General features: G+C 37.5%; 1 protein-coding gene across 9 annotated transcripts in view; it reads left to right on the top strand.

The window, feature by feature from the left end:
- Positions 1 to 20363, top strand: part of LOC138739315 (PC3-like endoprotease variant B) — an 827554-nt gene that overhangs the window by 358047 nt on the left and 449144 nt on the right. For all 9 annotated transcript variants that reach the window (XM_069891108.1, XM_069891107.1, XM_069891109.1 and 6 more), the window contains exon 6: positions 18848 to 18956. In XM_069891108.1, the coding sequence (XP_069747209.1) occupies positions 18848 to 18956 (109 nt within the window). The remainder of the gene's footprint in view (positions 1 to 18847; positions 18957 to 20363) is intronic.

The raw sequence follows: 20363 nt of genomic DNA on the forward strand, positions 1-20363 counted from the left end.
GTCATAGAGAATTTTTCATTTCTTTGAGTGCTGTACTCAATTAAAAAACCCAGGCATCACCCTGAATCTTCTCTTTAAAGAAGAGCTATATTTTCCTTTCACTCTTGGTAATAACAATTTAAATCAATGTAGTTTTATTAGACTATCAAACATCAAGAAAGAATAAAGAATGAAAAAATAAAGTATTAGTCAATAATTAATTCTAAAGTTAGTGAGCCTGCTGATAAATTTGAGTTTTTTAATCTCCTAATTTTTAAAAGGTTAGCTTTGGAGTTGATGGATTCTCTTATCATAATTGTGTATGCCCTTGTGAGACTACACTTAAGGTTTTGTGTGCAATTTTGGCCTCTGTACTTAAGAAAGAAGGTATGCAAAGTTCTCATTTTTTTTATATAAGGAAGACGCACACAGACTTCTTGCAGACAACAAAATGTGGAAGCCTTGAGGCTGGTAACAGTGAAGCTCTAAGAGAGCTTTGATGGAAATCACGGTTTTTGTACAAACTTCATTATGTCCAAACAAACTGAAACATACAAGCATTCCAGACAAGTTTATCTTGTTCCTGAGCCCTTGGAGTTCTCTACCCTGAACCCCAACCCTGGCTCTGGATGCATACCAATTACAGATGTACCATTACTTTCCAATGCAAGACATCAAATTCACACTGGAGAGTGAATTCACAGTAGAGGACTCTGGATGAACACAGGTGACACTCCAATTAATACACTGCCAACTTCATGAAAATGTTTATCTATGGATAGTAAATCAACGGATAATGAAGACTTGGCACTATTTGCTAGAGGAAGGGTGCAGCAAGGATGCACTAGGCTGATTCCAGAGATGGCGGGTTTATGATATGATGAGAGATTCAGAAGACTTGGACTGCATTGCGCAGATTTCAGAAGGAATGAAAGGAAATATCAATGCAAGATGAACAATTTTGAAGGGTTGAAAGCAGAGGATGCTTCTCCTGGCTGAGGTGAATGATCACGGTGGTGAGTGGGGGGAGGGTGGGATACAGATTGACAGTATGGAAAGGCTGCGTACGGCTGAGGTCCAGATAAATGTCTTCATTGGGCGGGTAACCGAGTGAATGAATGGGGATCAGTCACTGTGTTCATTGTCAATAAGAAAATCAAGAATTATGGTGCAGAAGTAACAGATCACCTTTGATCTTGAAGCATGACAGAGCAATCTTTAATGCTTCTATTCCTTTTGAATTTTTGTTGTGTTCCCATTCCTTTTTGCTGAATTAACACTACTTCTTGTGAACATGCTTTTTATGATTGACATTTAACGTTGGGCACAGTCAGTAAGAAGGTATGCTATTTTGTACAAGTTTTAGGCATATCCTAGAGCCTTATACATCTTACAAATAAACCTTAGTGCACTTACAATTCATATGTTGATATGCAGTTGTGATTAGTGAATTTGTTAAATATTTTACAGTAATTGAACTTCTAGCTGGAGCATTAAAACCTCAATGCCTTTGAAAACCTGGCAAAGGAATTGTACACAACAGATATCTTTTCTTTTCTTTTTCAATCTTTTTATTATTATTATAATTTATAAACACATACAGTTCAAAGAGAATAAAAATACATAGTAAGTAATGAATTAATACAGAGATATTAAACAATAATATTACAGAATAAAAATATATCATATAAAAAAATATAACAGATATCAAGTTTACGAGGTTGAGTGAGGAAGTTTGCTTTGCATACAATCCAGCTAATCAGCCCATACAAGGAGATACAGAGAAACAGAGTTGTGTGCGCAAAGAGGTGATTTGCTGGGAGCAGCTTGCAAAAAGTTGCCACACTCCAGTGCTATTTTATGTGATTGTGTGACTTTGAATGAGCCCCATGGTCTCTGAAACTGCCAATGTAAAAGTTCTTTATTCAGTATATCAAGCAGGCATTCGGGTGGGTGGGGGGTGGGGGGGTGGGGGAGGTGGAGTGAGAGAGAGAGAGAGAGAGAGAGATTTGATGGTACTACTATTTTTCTTTGAAGGATCTCTCAGTGAATTTAGAAGCACATTGAGGTTTCATACTCTTTTAGGGCAAAGATAACTAAGTGATTAAATGCAATTTCACAATTACAGTTTACTTCAACTTTCTGGGTGCAGACACGACTTCAACGAGGAACATATTTATAATGTGAGCACATCTCAACTGACAAGAGCAGCTCTGCATATTTAAACACCTTATTGGAATCCAGACACTTAAACAGCTGCCTTTTACCACCATCATATTGTCTATTCAAGCAGTTATCCTTCTTCTAGATTGAAAGCCATTCATTTATATTAACTGACGCTACCTCATCACACCTAAATGATGTCACTCACCCAACACTCCCTGCATTTCCCAGCAGCTATTAATGTTCTACACTAGTCAATGAAGTTAATGTAAAAATGTTGTTACACAAAAGCAGAAAAATAACCTGATGCAATACCTAAAAATCAATATAAGTGGCATGGAGTTTGTCCCTACATTAATGCAGATTAATGTAACATCACCCAGATCGTTTTAATCTTTTGAACATTGTTTAACAAGTCTTAATAAACAACCAACAATAGGAGCATTCCTATTTTAAACATTTTTTTAAACCAAATACTTTTGATGAAATTTTTCAATGATGCTTTTTTTTCCAGTCCCAAATTGTAGCTTTCTCCTTCACCTGTTCTTCACCCGATCTACTCCATTACTGATAAACCTCAATTTAATGCAAGCTGGAGAAGAGTGCACAGTGTATGCCACTGCATATCCTAGCCTCATTATTCCTTGATGCCAAATATTTTGTTACATTGCGTGAATATCAAAAGATGTCATTGTGACATTTAATAATGCCAAAGAATATGAATCAAAACAATTCTGCAAATTTTGTGTTCCCCCACAGACACAAACAAACTGACAATGTGAGACAATTTAAGTTAAGCAATATTATTTGATTAATAGTAACCATAGATCTGAAAAAAATCTGAAAAAAAAATTTCTGGAAACATTACAGATGATTATTTTTGATTAACCAACGATTTGTCTTTGATAAATGCAGATATTCATTGAAATGCTCATTTTTAAATTAGATATTCATAGATTCTATAGCTACAATATAAAAATTGAATCAGAAGTCTTATTTTTCTTATAGCTGGCCCATGTGGACTGTTGAAAGTTGCAGCATTGATATTGATAATAGACCTAGGGTTAGACTTGTGCTACCTGATGTCCAGTACTTAATGCAATTATCAAAAGAAATACATTAAAATCCCTGGTATCAGGAATTCAAGCAACCACCAGCCTCAAGCAACTGGCAAAAAAAAATTTGTGGAAAATAAATGGGTAAAAAAAATGTAAGTTTAAAACTGGCATGCCTCGATGTTACTTCTCCATTCACATAAAACACAATGTCTCAAGCAACTGGGAAATTCACTTATCCAGCATCTACATATCCTCGTAGGTGCCAGATCCCAGGGATTTTGCTGTAATTAGAATGTTCAGCAGCAAGCATGAGATCAATTGGAAACCTGAACACTCCATGGACAAAGTACATGGATGGGGAAGGTATGGAGGGATACGATCTGGGTGTCGTTCAGTGGGACTAGGCAGAAAAATGGTTTTCCACAGACTAGTACGGCTGAATGGCCTGTTTCTGTGTTGTTGTGGTCTATGGTTCTATTGTTCTTTTGCAAATTGCTGCTACTTAGCCCCAGTGATATTTAAACTAAATGAATGAACTTTGAGTCAATTGCAGAAATGAGGAGAAATTCAATTTGTATGGCATAATTTAGGATATTTTTCACATCTATGTAGTTAGTTATTTGAATGAAATAATATAACCACTATATCCGTTGAGATAAAAATGACATATAAAAGTGACATTTTTTTGTCTTCAACTGCTAAAGTACAATTCTAAAATAGTTACTTCTAATTTACCAATTGGAGATCGTATTATATGGCGAGCTCTCCACTGGCCACCGTGACAGAGGTGCACCAAAGAAAAGGTACAAGGACTGCCTAAAGAAATCTCTTGGTGCCTGCCACATTGACCACCGCCAGTGGGCTGATAACGCCTCAAACCGTGCATCTTGGCGCCTCACAGTTTGGCGGGCAGCAGCCTCCTTTGAAGAAGACCGCAGAGCCCACCTCACTGACAAAAGGCAAAGGAGGAAAAACCCAACACCCAACCCCAACCAACCAATTTTCCCTTGCAACTGCTGCAATCGTGTCTGCCTGTCCCGCATCGGACTGGTCAGCCACAAACGAGCCTGCAGCTGACGTGGACTTTTTACCCCCTCCATAAATCTTCGTCCGCGAAGCCAAGCCAAAGAGAAAAGAAGGACCAATTGGAGTTTAGCAAGGAAAAAGTGAACAGAAGCAGCCACTTTTACAGCCCAACTGATAAATAATCCAACCTTCAATGAAATTGACTTTCAGAAGTGAAATATGACACACATACATGACCCTATATCTGCTTTTAGTAGCATGCAGTCAAGGACCAATTTCCATCACAATGGCTGAAAGATGAGTATGTAAAAATGAGAACTTTACAAATAATATGTGGAAAGTCTTCAACAGACGATGAGACAGAGGCTGAGGGGGAGTGAGCTAATATTTTTGTATAAGATGATGTGAAGTATTGATCATGTTCACTTTTTTCTTGCTAAAATCTAATTGGTAAATTAAAAGTAACTATTCTAGAATTGTACTTTAGCAACTGAAGACAAAAGATGCCTCTTTTATATGTCATTGATCATGTGGATGGCCCAGTGCTGAAATGGCTGTTACCAAGGAGCTTAGTTTTAAGATGCTTTTGAGGAAATACAGGGGGTATGTAAGACGTAGGCTTTTCACACAGAGAGTGGCAGGTGCATGGAATGCACCGCTGGCAATGATGGTGGAGGTAGGTACAATAGGATCTTTTAAGAAATGATTAGATAGGTACATGGAGCTGAGAAAAATGGAGGGTTATGCAGTAGGGAAATTCAAGACAGTGGTTGAGTAGGTTATTAGGTTGGCACAACACTGAGGTGAAGGACCTGTATTGTGCTGTAGACTTCTACTGTATGTTCTATATTCTGTTACGAGAAAGGAAAAGAAAAACCTCTAGTAATTATTACAGTACACTTTGAAATTGACAATGGAAGTGAATGATTTGTGAGGAACATTTTCTCAACAGATCATATTCAGATGAATGAGGTGCTTGGATGACTGGGTTGAATATGACAAATGCAATTACATTTTCTTGTATTAACAGTGAGTGAGGATGGACGAATATTTGCATGGAACTTAACACTTTTGAATATTTACAAATGATTGTTTTTATTATTGATAAATAGTGAGGCATAATGAAAATTTCTGTGGGTCATTAATTATTAATAATAATCCACCTATTTTGAGATATTTAATTGAATTATGGAATAGGATAAATGATGAAATAGGTACACGGGGAAAGTTTCAAGTTAAACACCTTTACCCTTAATAATCAGTTTTTGAAAATATGGAATCAGAAAGGAATTAAAACTGTAAAAGATTGTTATGAAGCTGGTTATTTTATTTCTTTTCAAAGAATGAAAGAAAAATACAAAATGCTACATAATATTGTTATTATCAAGTGAAGGTTTATTATTGGATAATTTTTGATATACTTTAAGATTAACAAGACAATCACAATTTGAAATTTTGCCTGGAAGGTGGTTAAAAAAAAATATTTCTGAAATGTATTTATTATTACAGAGTAAGGTGCCTAAATTAAATATTCTTAAATCAAGATTAAAATGGGAAAATAACTTGGGAATATCAGGAAGATTGGAGAACTATATGTAAGGATAGTATGACTTAGATTGTTAATGTGAGATATAGATTAGTTCATTATAATTTTGTACATCAGTTGTATTTAACCCCTCAAAAATTAGAGATATAATTTAATCTCTTCAGATTTATGCTTTAGATGTTGTAAGGAAGTAGGTTCTTTTTTTCTACAATTGACTTGGCAATTTTTACAATTTATAGTGTTAAATCCTTTTGGATATGACTTAAGGAATTTTTAGAGAAAGTTTTAAAGATTCAGTTACCGATGGATCCAACGTTATTTTTATTAGGCAATGTTAAAATGTTGAGTTTGAAATTGAGGTCGACTATGTATCAAAATACATTTTTTTTTAAAGACTAGCAATGGCTGTAGCAAGAAAATGTATAACCATTACTTGGAAAAATTAGATTGATTTGGGTTTGCAAAGATGGTATCTGGAATTGAGAACCTGTATTTGATGTATTTGAGGTGTACATAATACTTTTTGTTGATTTTCTCATTTATCCAAGGCATTAGTAAATGTAAATTAAGTACGCTATACTCTTTTTATTTGAGGACAGAGAAATTAAATGATTAACCACTTGCCTGCAAATAATACCACTTCCAAATTCCAGAGGCATCTCAGATTTAAAATTGTACATGGAGACTCAAAAGAAAAGTAGGATTAGAAAAGTTACCTAATATATCAGAAACATTTTGGGGAAAAAAGAAAATTTGAATTGAAGGAATATATAAGAATGGAAATAAGAGAGAGAGGGAGAGAGAATTGAATAGCGCTGATAAAAATGATGGAAATAAAATCCGTGTTATTCTTTAGCTATTTGACCCACTGCAGGTTCTTCAGCATCATGAGAGAGGTGTCCATCCACTGATATTGGCTACTTCATGTGTGCATTTCTATGAAATGCGGTGTTGTATGTTGCAGGCACCAGTGGAAACCAGCTGATACTAATAAAGGCAGAGCTTCAATCTCTTCATGGAAAGTTGTTTTCCTTTGAAATGATGAGAAGACACCATTCCGGAGTTTCAATTGTTTCTAAAAGTCTAAGGTGGAGAACTGGTGATGGAAAGCATCCAACATTTCCATAGTGCCATTGGTGGATGAGGTGTTCTCTGCATTCAGGAGCCCAGTTGACTATACTACTCAGTACAGAATTAGAAGAAGAGAGGTCATATTTCAGACCTATAAATGAGGAACTAAGGAAATCATACAATGGAGTAAAAGATTTTATGGTCATGCAAGTGTATGCAAGGTAATATTTAATTCCTCTCTCTCTTACATTTGCATAAATGGTATCATATACTTGTTATTGCCATAAAGTCTCTTAACTCATCTGCCAACAATTTGCTAACATTGTGAGCCTGACATCCTCAGCTCAGAGTTTACTCATACAATTCATAATTCAGTCATGGCAAGCCCATCGCTAAGCACCAGTGTAGTTCCCTCTCCCTTGCAATAGCAAGAGATGCACAATTAGTGTTTGTACTGGATCATCAGTTTGAGGGTTATGGTACTGCATACACTGAATGACAATCGCTGATTGTCCTTGTAGAAGGGATCATCTGCACTGGTGGTGGTGAAATTGTCCTGTTACATGGGGAACTGCAAGGTTTTAATGGAGTGATTCAGTCGGATTTCCAAATGCAGAAGGTGCGTGATTTGGGGGAAAACATAAAGGTGCTGCTGTTATAATATGATTGCTGCTTTGTAATTTAAGCTGGTTATGGTCAGGAGTTTATCAAAGGCCACAGTGGAAGCTTTGAAAAGTTGCTGTGGTGCTTTCTAAAGATTCTACATACTGCAGTAACAGAGGGAGGGAATATCTATTTTGGATTATGAATGGAAACCCAAACAAATGCATTGATTTGCCATGGATGATTTCTTGAATGCTGTCTGAGCTACATTCATCCAATATGTCTGATATATCTTATAGATAGTGGGAAGTCTTCAGGATACAGGGAAGCGAGCCATATCAACAAGATACCCAAATTCAATCCTGCTCTTTAGTTGCTGTAATTCTTTGCCAAATCTAAGTAAGTTTCAGGTTAATGATGCCTCCTTAGGATGAGATTCATGGGGTTTTTGATTCATGTAATGCTGTCCAATTTCAAGAGGAAATAGTGAGAAGTCGTAGAGAGTGCCATTCTGGGCACTCAAGTAAGGTGAATTGCCCCTACGAAAACTGAGCCTTGTTGTTGAGCTCAGTCTGCATGCAAACTAGGACTCCTTAGTTCCGAGAGACTTGCTGCTTCGGAGAAAACTCAAAGGTGCTGGTGATGCAAGGTGATTACTCCCTTTGTCTTTTCAGCAGGTTATGGCTTTTCAAATTTCTGTGATGTTTTCTGTAGATGCACCACATAATGTTTCACTTGAACCAATGGCCATTAATTGGTCTTTTACATCACAGCTGCAGAGCTCTTTTTATTATTTCCTTTCATCAAACTTCTATTTGTCATCTTCTGCATTTTTCCCCATTCTCTTTTATTATGAGAACATAAAAAATAGTAGCAGGATAAACCAATAGGGCTCATCATTCAAGAATGCAATGACTAATAATGTAACTTGTCACTGTATCCCAACTCCTATCACAACCAGAAATCCTGCCCCTTCTCATCCAGGTGAGGTATCTTGACACAAAACATGGACTGTCTACTTCCCGCCACGATGCTGGCTGACCCACTGAGTTCTTCCGGCAGCTCATTTTTGCTCCAAATACTAGCATCTGCATTCTCTTGCACCTCCAGAAATCTAATGTAGTAAGTGACTGAGGCTCCACAGATCACCTGGGGTAGAAAATTCCAAAGATTCATCATCTGTAGTGATGACATTTCTTCTCACTACTGTCTTAAGTAGCCCAGCTGTATTCTGTGGCCAGAACCCACACTAATAGACTCCTTAGCTAAGGAAATGTTCTTGCATAATCAAGCCATTGATGACTTTAGTTCACCTCCTATCTTCTAAGCTCTACAGCAGCAGTTCTCAAGTTTTATTTGACTCAAAGACCACCTCAAAAACTCCATAATAAATCCACAGATGGCCAATGGCAGAGTAGGGATGGGGGAAGGGTTGAGTTCCAGCACTTTGCCAGATGACCAAAGGGATTTTTATTTTGATTGGGAAAAATTTATGAACATTTAAATTTTCTTGTCATCACACTTTGAATATTTGTCTTTGCTGAGTCACTATGGACCATGTACTTGAAACCATTGCACCAAAGACCACAGGTCTTTTAGATCTGTTAGACTACTCATAGAAGAACCCTTCTCTGCATCGGGTATAATGTGACAAATAAACTAAAAAAAAAACTAGGGGTCACTGTTTAAAATAAGGGGAATTTCCAGGTTGTGACTGTTCAAAATGGGGGGAGGCCATTTGGGATGGCACTAGGAACCTAGAGCTTCTTTGTACCATGCAGAAACCCACATCAGAAGTACAAGGCTCACAAACAATCCTTTTATCTTCTCTGCCAAGCATTATCTGCCCCACCCCTGTAAGAGTCTGCAGGTCCCACGTGGGCCCCAGCAGTAACCTCAGAACTGAAGCCCCCAAACCCAAGGGACTGCTAAATAAAAAGCTAGCTCACATAATGGAAGGCAATTTTTCTCAGCAACCCTTTTGGCTTTGTGTGGGAGTGTGCTGCAAATTTACTGATTTCTGTGTTTCTTGCTTGGAAGAAGCCATGAGTAAAACATCTGTGGCCTTTACTGGAACAGGCAGACCAGCTCAGGGAAATTCTGGAGCTGCAGCCAGTGAATGCTCTGCATGCACACCATCATGGGAAAGTACAGTCCCAAGGTGCATTGTTCCTCAGGGTGATGGACAGTCAACTTCTGTTATCACAAGGCCCCATCTTGCATGCTTTTCTGCAGCTTGGCCTGGCCATCGACTCCTCCTCTCCTTTCTGTGCTACACCAGAGATTCTGCAATGACCTCCTGTTTCATCTTCTCCAAAATTATCATCTGTGCTGTTCCTTCAAATTGACGAACTTTCAGTTCAATTATCAAAGCATTTAGGATCCCTTTAACTTTCACATCTTAAGAAAGAACGGAATGCTCCATCTCCTGCTAAACATCCCAGCTCAGTGAACACTTGCTGGATTATTGTTACAATTTAGCTGCGATCAAATCAGTGTTGTATGAGCAACTTTCTCTGCAAGCTTCTAGCATGCAAAGTGACACATGTGTCACTTGTGCTCTCCAAAGTACTGAAGACAATAAATCACACTAAAACTCCACGCTCACAATTGCAAATGGCAACAAATTGCCTTTTAATGTGTCACATAGACTCTTCATAATCCCTAATTGCGTGGCCAAAGTCCTTTTTTAAAAAAAAATTATGGTGGATTTTACATTATTTTCAAAGCATATTATTGAAACTGGTGGTGCCTTTTGCTTAATTGCCCTCATATTTATTCTTCCTCACTGTATTTTCCCAAGTTCAAATTCAAATCCTGCACTAGAGTGTTACTTCTCTGGAACTCCCAGCAAACTAACAGTTAAAACCAACAATTACTTTGACTCCATGGTGGTTATTAAAGCTATATGATGGTGTAACCTCAGGGTCATTTCCCCACCCCCAACTCTGAAATAAAATTGTCTGCCAAGGATTTTTTTAAAAATATACTGATTCTATTATTGCAGTTACAAACAGACAGCCACTAACTTAATAAATCAGCAAGTAGTATCAAACATTCTCAGGGAATGATGTGACAAATGCTGACATATAATCTGGTGAAGGCTTTAATGGCCTGATGTTCCCCCTCCCCCAAAGGCTGATCTGTGAACTTGTATAGGAAATAGGTATGAAATATCTATTCAGTTAGAAAGGCACAGCGCGGCAGCTTGGGTTGCTGCACTTAAAGGGGTATGCCAGTTCATCAGATTGACTGCAAGTAATTACCTCTCAATTAAGCATAATTGTTAATTTTAAATGATCCCTTTACAGTAATTAAAGAGGTTGTGGTAAATAATCTGTACATTTTTGCATGATGTTAAAAGCACAATATTACCAAATTCAAAGGATGCTAGGTTAGAACATTTTGGGATTAAATGGGACATGTGTTGAGCTTGTTCAGATATGAATTTATCAATCACAACATTTCAGTTTGAAGCATTGTTTGTCTCAACAATTCCTCTCCTTGAAACTTGCTGGCAGTTTCTGGACTCTGAAATAAGTGTTATAACAGATCAAACTCAAAGTGGCAAAAAAAAACTATTTATTTCATTCAGCAATTTAGATTTGTAATCTTTCAGCCTTTATATATACAATGATGCAATTTAAGAATGCTTCAGAACTTTTATAACAAAATACATTTTTAAAATGAGACTTTCAATGAAAACTACTGTGCCAGAAGTTAGGATTTCAAGCAACACATGCTATGAAGGAAGCTATGCAGGAATAAAAAAAAATCTTCCTTGTTTTGTTAGTTTCTGAAAGAAGCTTTTGTGTGTAAAGATGTAATTTGAGCTTAGGCCTGGAGCTGTGCCCTGTGCTACACACACTGCTGTTTCTGCCTCAGTACCAGTGTGAAAGAAACTAACAAGCCCTGTATCTCCAACCTGACATTGCCCTTTGAAAGAATTAATTTACTTTAACCATGGTGATAAAAAGATCCTTTGTGTCATTGCACAACAGATACTTTAATGGAAAGATCGAACACTTACTGATCATATTAAAGTCTTTTAAAAAAATATATAATGCAGGTTTTATTTGTCTTTGAAACCATATGTTGATGTAGTTCAGAAATTGCCTGCTACATTTCTAAGTCCCATCTGTTTCGCTCTTGATGAATTTGTTTATTAATATTTCCTCACCAGCATTGACGACTGTTCCACACTGACAGAAGGAGTATTACATTGGTCATTTGGAGCTGAGGGGAATATTCATTTGGCCTGCATGCCACATTTCTCTTGCTTCTCTGAGAAAGTTCCTGGAAAAACTATGTTGTTTTGTTTTTAAAAATCAGCAATGTCAGGAGAGCTATTAGGGCTGCTTATCTGTCTTTCTACTTTGGCACGTGAATACTCCCAGCTCAGCATGCCGTGTGTCAAATCTATCACTTGGTATGTCAGCGACCATAATTCCCTCTTTTGTCACCAATTTTGACCAAAGGATGAAAAATTGCTGTCACACGCTGGCAAAATTATTGTAGAAAAGGGCAACTCTGTCTTCAGGTATAAGGCAAGGTGAAACACTGGGAAACTCTCTTTAGATTAGGTCTGAGCTAAAGGAATATTGATCTGAGTGCTGAAAATTGTTGATCCCTAGGATCAGGAGATGACAAATGGTAGCAAACAAAAAAAAAATCAAGTCTCTCCAAGGACGTTCCAGATGTACTGTGTTCACTGGAACTCTCTGTTTAGTATTAGTAGAACCTACTTACCCCCAGCAGGAATTGAGCTTGGCTATTGCCAAACATTTTTTTTTTCTGTAGTTTTCCATTTCAATCTCATTTTCTTGTTGCTTTCTTTGACTTGGTTTTATGGAAGTTTACTTTATAGTAATTGACAGGATTAATTGGAATCACTACAGTAAAAATTGTTGAGCATTTACTTAATTGTGATGTGTATTTATTAAAAAGGAACTAAAATCTTGCTTCATTGTAAATTTGAGAACATTACATGGTGGGAGTTTTAAATAAAATGTAAGTGATAATTAAAATGCAATGATTACACATTGCCACACTAAAATAATCAGGAACCATTATTGATTAATGATGCAGTAATCAAAATGCTATTATCTACCTCCCAGGTTTATCCACTGTTTATTTTTTTCAAAGCCATGTACAGTATAATTTTACTTAATTTTGACCAGGTGCTTTCCATGCACTTAGACAATAGTATTTTGACTGTACATGAATTATACAAATCTCATCTGACAAGATCAGAACCAAGGAAGTGGTGTATCCTGGGAGTCTTGTGTTGATGCCCAAAATGTCAGTGAACAACCATTCAGCTATAAAATTTAGTAATGACTGCAGCTGTAATCAATTATGCATTGAATAACAAAAGCCATCTTCTTTCTTTTAAATATTCTTGTGAAAAGTAGACATTAAAAATAATTGTCATATCTGAATGAAAGAATTCTTTGCAAAAGGTGAAATGGTGGATGGCATAGTTGAAATATTGTTGACAGGAGTTGGGGACATAATCAGCAAACTTCTGCATGATAGAAATGATTTAATTGGAAGAGGATAGTGGAAACAACAATGGATTATCTTCTACAGTGATGATGAATAATAGATTACTAAACATTGGATTGGGGGATTTTTTTAAAATCTTGTATGCTGGGAAGTCTCTAAATTTGAAAATGTCTAAATATTTTCATCTGCATACCTTATTCTGAAATTCTTATCCAATAATTAGCAAATTGCCTGTGGAATTGATGAAATGGAGCAGGCTCTGTTTTACAATAACAGTGATCTTTTAGCAAATGGCCCTGGAGGGGTCCTGAACCAAGAGAAATTCAGGACCTCGATAGCTCAGCTTCAAACTGCACCATCACACCTTCTCTCCGACCAACTGCACAAACAAAAACATTTACATTACATGGGGTGAAAAGAAAATAAAGCTTTTACTAAAATGTGCTGTGGCCCTCAGGTGCGCAGGGCCCCCATTGAGAATGACTGATTTAGATAGTGGCTAACACCTTTACAAGCCTGCTCTTGCATTTAAAGTCAAAAAGATACTTTGTGCCTCAAGGTGGTGGTGGTGGGAGTCATTTTCCAGATCTTGGCAACTCATGAGATTACATGCCAAAGGACAAGAGAGCTGCAAGTCAGATTTCATGATTCTGCTTCAGACTTGCCTTGGTGAATGAGGAGGATTCATGTTCTTTACCATCTTTAGATCGCCAGGAAATAGCTTTGAAGATCTACCAGTGATGTGGGAAGAAGCAGTACCACAAGCAGTCAGACCACAGTTCTAGATGTGTGAGGTTTAATGAATCTACACATACAATCAAGATCATTAGATCTCCCCACTATTTTCACTACACTATTAACTTCACACACTGTCATAATCTAATTGGTTACTCTTTGTCCTTGTAGAGAAAAAACTAATTAGTTGTAAATCTCCTACTTACTGCTGCATGTTCTGTGTGAAACTCCAGTCAATAATACCATTCCCCTGTGTCACCTATTCCCTGGATCACTTGATCTCTATTCCCCAGTCAGCTTCCTGATGATCTAACTGCCTGAGTCACCTGACTCCAATTGCCTTCAGATAAAATCCCTGTTGAAGTCTGCTACATTCTCATACATCAACCTTCAACATCATCTCCCCATATCTCATACTTTACAAATACAATTTGTTATTCAACAATGGTAGTGATATCAGCCAAGACACAATCAGTATATTTATCTGTCTCAAGCAGAAGAGTAATGCAGCTAATGACTCGGCTGTCTCACAGACCCATGGACCCAAGTTTGGCCTTGACCACTAGTGCTGGCTTTGTGGGCTTTGCACATTACTGACTGTGAGGAATTCCTGGGGATTGAAGTTTCTTCCCATACCTTTAAAGTGTGCCAGTAGGTTAATTACTGCTGAGTGTGAATGGCAAAAAGAATCAAAAGGAAAGGTGTGTGTGTGAGAGAGAAAGCGAGAGAGAGAGAGAAGTTGTAGAATTAAAGGGAAATATGGAGGAAGGATTGATGGGTTTATAGTGGCCATGTAGCGGGTCAAGCAGGGGCATAGCGCGGTATTCCGAACTGTCACCGGCATTTTCTGGGGTTGATGTTAAGTCCAAAATTATCCAGTTGTTGGAACAGGTAGCATAAGTGCAAGTGGTGATCTTGCTCATTCTGACTGGCGATAGGATGTCATCTGAGTAGATATCAGTGAATTCTAACTCCCTGCCCAAAGCATCCATAAGCTGCTGGAATGTTTGAATGGTGTTCTTCAACCCAAATGGCATCCTAAGGAATTCAAACAATTTCTTAATTTCAATTCCTCCAAAACAGTCCATGGTGTGTCCCATTAAATTGACACCTCAGGCCCACCAATTTATGCCCGGGCTCATCCTCTCCTGCCAGATAAACTACAGCAGGCAAAGGCAGAATTTACTGCCATACAAGAATTAGGTATCATTTGGTGTTCCAACAGCCCATGGGTATCACTGTTACACATGGTACCCAAAAACGTTAGTGCATGGAGAGCCTGCGGCGATTACCGTAGGCTCAATAATTTAACTACACCTAATAAATACCCCATTCCTCATATACAAGATTTTGCTGCCCATCTGTACAATTGCTATGCTTTCTCCAAAGTCGATCTCATCAAGGAATATCATCAATCCTAGTCCATGCAGATGGCCTTCCCAAGACAGCAATTATTACTTCTTTCGGACTGTTTGAATTCCTTAGGATGCCATTTGGATTGAAGAATGCCATTCAAACATTCCAGCAGCTTGTGGATGCTTTGGGAGGGAGTTAGAATTTGCTTACATCTTAGATGACATCCTATCGCCAGTCAGAATGAGCAAGATTACCACTTGCACTTATGCCAACTGTTCCAACGGCTGGATGAATTTGGATCGACCATCAACCCCAGAAAATGCCAGTTTGGCAAGTCAACTATCGATTTCCTGGGGCACAAGATCATGGCCGAAGGTGCCTTTCCTTTATCCACCAAAGTGGACAGAGTCTATGCCTTTCTGCGTGTTTAAGAGGGATGGGGTTGTATATACTTTGGACATTGGGGGGCATTTGTAACTGTTTAGTGTGGACTGACTCAAACCTGCACATGTGGATCCTATTTCTCCTATTCACTGCCCCAGCCCAGGCGACGAGGGTGTCCACCCAAGGTGTATGCGGCCAGTTCATTCGTTTTGGGCGACAATTCTGGGTGGGGGGGGGGGTAGTGTAGCAGCCATGTAGTGGGTCGAGCAGGTGTATAGTGCAGTATTCTGAACCATCACCAGTGCAGTTCACCAGCGGATGCGTGGAGCCATGTGCCGGGTATCTGTGTACTCACCTGGGCAATGACGTGGTGCTGAATAGCGGAACACTGGATTGTTATGCTTCTTTCCAGAGGGCACGGGGCTCCCACCCTGTTTACTTTAAACACGCTAGCCCTACAGATTGGCGGCAGGCACATGGTGACAACATCCCCCGTCTTGTGGATCCCAGACCGGGAAGGATATAAAAATAAACAATCTTTGGCTGACTAACCTTGTGTATGGGCATTTATTTAGTAGCTTTACTAGAGTAGTCATTACAAGTTTGTTTCCTTGAGAGTCTGGGAGACACCATAGGCCCACTCGGTTAAATAATGTCCTGTGTTGGATTCATTACAGAGTCATCATTACAAAATAAATATATTAAACTCGTGAAGTTCAGTGACATTTTTAGAATACATTGTTGATGGAATCTAATGTCCAGAGAAGAAAGATACAACTGATATTATTGTCTTGATCTTTGTATTTTGCAATATGGGATTGGATGCCAGAAAATTATTTTCTGCAAAGCTAAAGGGACAACACTTTTGACATTATTGCTGCTACAAATTCTGCTCAATATGCAATAATGTCATTTTATGACATTCCATTTAAAGTGAAAAATGTTCTGGGAATATGTGAGTTCTTATGGCGAGTAACAAACTTTCATCAAATTTTATTTCATTGACTAATTTTAAGTTTTTCATTGTAAGAATTGTGCTTGGTTTGACCAGCTAAATACAAAATATTAAGATTGAGTCTTTACTTTTTCATTTTCCATTGTTGCTCACAGCCTTTTCGCAAAGGAGCAAAGTACATTAATAGGCAACGGTGACCCACTCAGTCAGCATCTCTGATATTTCATTCAAGTAGAAATGCAAAGGCACTTGCAAACATTTCATGAGATTGAAACTTCGATAAGTATTTTGTGTTGTTTCTACACATTCTAAATAACAAATTATTACCATTAATGCCATCATAATTGCAACTGTTTCAGCTTGAGTCATGGAGGTCCTTTCTACTTTAGGATAGTGGTTTGATGTGCCATTTCACTAAAAAGAGTCCATTTTTAAACGGACGCACTCTGTGGTTCCTTTCATATTGCAATTTCTGGCATGGAGGGAGGTTTGATATTCTGGGAGCTGGAATCCAGCTGAAAAGCCAGCTCCATAAGACTGAAGATATGTAGCGCTTGGAGCTTTTTACGCATTCATATGGGAGTCACAGCTGTCCCAATGGAACTTCAAGAAAGCATTTATCTACCTTGGTTAGACACATGCCCTTACAAATTCTGGCAGAGTTCATTGGAAATATCACAACAATTATACTTCAATAAACAAGAATTAAAGGGCATGTGTCTTTATTTCTTTGACCTTTTTCTGCTATATTTTTTTAAGAAGAATACTCTGGTACAGTAAATAAAAGCAGATGTTATAACCTGTAAAGGTCTTTATTATAATCCTTTAAATATAATTAAATGTACACAATAAAGACATATTACTGTTAAAACAACGCTTAATGGTCGCCTGGTAATGCACTAATTTGATGCATCAACACACCAAACCACAGAATGGTAGGTCGTGTACTCTCTTGGGATTTCTCAGTGATGGGTCTGACTCAGCTGGAGTAAAAGGCCTTCTAATTGTACTAGGACAACAGTTCTTTGGAATATGATTGTGTTGATTTTAACCAGTGGATATAGGCTCATCTTGGTGAGACATTTGATCATTTTACCCAAAAGCTCAATGTTTCATGGGGTCTTTCCTGCTATTCCACTGTAACTCTGGCAAGAGGCTAATATAACCTGAGTAGAGAGAATACAAGTAGAATCCAATGGACTCTACCTCACTACTATGAACAACTACAGAATTCAAACCCAAAGTATTTCAAACCTTGCATTTCTCTTTTATCCAATAGAAGGCATTTAATCCCATTGTCTTGGTTTGCTCTTGGACCACTTTCGCAAGTCTCATTGCCCTATTTCCCCGTACCTTCCTCTATCTCACATTTTCTTTACAACTTACCAATAAACCTATCACCATGTCAAGGATGTCAGAGGCAGTGAAGACCCCAAAAGGAAACCTTGTGGTCACAGGGAGAATATAGAAAAACTCAAAGGGTTATCTTCCTAATTTTTTTTGTGTGTGTGTTTGTTTACACTTTACCTGTAAAACTATAATTTGAAAAATGTTGTTGCATTTTTTGAAATTATGCAAAAAAAATGTGCACTGATGTTTCCTGGTTCTAATCCAAAATATTGAGATTTGTTTAAAAAAGGAGAGAGAACTACTTTGTGGAGTTCATTTTAATCAGTGTCCAACTGGAGTCTGCAGGCATAGGAATTATTCTACCACCCTTCACAACTGCGTTCATCTGGGTTCAGATGAAAGAGTTTGCACTGCATCAAGATAATGTGGTTGGCAGTTAAAATCATTCATAACTCATTGAGGTTCCTGTGTGCTGCCAGCATTTCTGTCCACCCTGACCCCAGACCTCATTGCTGACATTTTTTGAGGTGAATTTAACATCAGGCCCTGGTACAAGTTGGCGTTTTCCTGATTTGCTGCTCTGCTTACTAATGAAATTTAAAAATAAAACAACCTGTTATCCATCTTCATAACTCCACATTATAAATCACAATATATTTGATTGATGTAGAACTACTGAAGAAAATAGAAATAATTTTATTGATTTCACGATTCTTTTAAAAATGTTCAAGAACTTTTTTTCTCAGAGAGAGACCTTTTAACATTTTTAATGTAAACTGTCATCTGTCCTTCATATTATGTTTCACAATATAAAATCTTTAATTAATGTTTTGAATTGTGTTTGGTATAAGATTGTATTTGTTTTGCAAAAACCTGGTATAATATTACATTTAGGCTGGCAGTCTACAGCATAAAGTTAAATAAACTTCCTTTGATGGCAAGCTGGGTGCTTTTCTATTTGACATCAGATTCATTTCAAGCATGTTCAAATCTGATTGCCTCGGGGAGATTTCGAAGAAACCATGTTTGCAATTCTTTGCAACTCTTTTCAGACTTTCTGGGCTTTGGCTTCTCACAGCTTCCTGAGGACTCAGTTATTATTTTTCTTTGCAGTTCAACACTGGCCAGACCAATGGACCAAGGGGATTTGACATTAATGTGATGCCAGCTTGGAAGAAAAACATAACTGGCTCTGGAGTAGTTGTGGCAGTCATAGATGATGGTGAGTAATCCCCTCTTTTAAATTGCAGCAACCTGGATCAAGAACACTTTTTATTCCAAACAAACGACTTTGCCTAGTTAAGGATTAAAGTGGGATGAGCTGAAATAGCCAGTACGAGAATACTTTTTGATGATAGCTGTTCAGTGTTGTGTTTATTACAGCTCTTATAGTTCAATATGTGTCTACAAAAATGTTTCATCCACATTCATGTAAATGTACAATACATTTTAGCCCTATTTGTAGCCAAACTCCAAAACAAATTTGTGCATTAATTATGCAGTTTGTTGAAAAAAAATCAACCTTCATGTTTTGCATTCATTATGGCTGTAATAAAAATTCAGCAAGACAATGTTATTTAAAAAAAATGATATTGTTATTAATAATTACTAATAATGTAACACTTAAATCCAAACTTAACCCCAAGTATATGCAAATATACTTTTGTGTGTGTGTTTGTGTGGATTATCCAAACCATTACAGCTTAGGCACAATTCTATAAAGTCGATGTCCAAAGTTCAGACTTAGAAATCCTGTGTTGAAACTCAGTCTATTAAACTGATGTTCAGAAGTAATTATGAAGTAGATGAGACACTGAGTGATTAGACTGTTCAAAACTCATGAATCCTTGTTGAGTTGTATCCAGAGAAATGTTCTTTCATAGGAATGATTGTCACAGCTTCCCGCTTCTTTGCAAATGGGAAATGAAATGTGTGACTTCCATGATGCTTCCAAAAACTGAGACAAGGGTCAGAATGGTTATGATCCAATGAAGCAATTCTTCTGCTTCTTTTACCCAGATATGGGTCAATCAAAATGACCATTACAATGGTCATGGTGGATTACTGCTTCCCCTTCCAAAGAAAAATAGCAAAAGTGTCCTTTTCACACAAAGACATCACTTCACTGTCTTTAGATGACGATACTGAATTCTGTTTCAGTTTCAATGTCCCAAAACCATGACTCATAATCATATAACTTCATTCTCCAGATATCTTTCCTGTGTAAACAATCCATTGTTCTGATTCTTAGTTGAGAGCATTATGGATTGGACTCGATGGTGCCAAGCTATCTGGAAAAAGTGTTGTTATGAAATCTGTGAGTGTATTTCACCCTGAACCAATCCTCAGAGTAACACTCACTAAAAAACAGAAGCTTGCAGCAGATAGATGTCCATCTCAAAATTTAGGAGTGAAAAGTATAATTGTAATTGCACCAAGCCATGTTTCTGTTCAAAGAATCTCTCCTTCATTGACATGATGTTCTTTATTATCATTTGCCTTTGTTACAAGTTCTGTGATCGCTTCCTATTAATTTGACTGGACTGGGAAAAAAAATATTAAAAGGAACAGATGTATTTATTACAAAATATGGTACAGGTAAGATTGGGTAACAGAGAAGGTTATAGAT

The sequence above is a fragment of the Narcine bancroftii genome, chromosome 7, assembly GCF_036971445.1.
Source record: "Narcine bancroftii isolate sNarBan1 chromosome 7, sNarBan1.hap1, whole genome shotgun sequence".
Lineage (NCBI taxonomy): Eukaryota > Metazoa > Chordata > Chondrichthyes > Torpediniformes > Narcinidae > Narcine > Narcine bancroftii.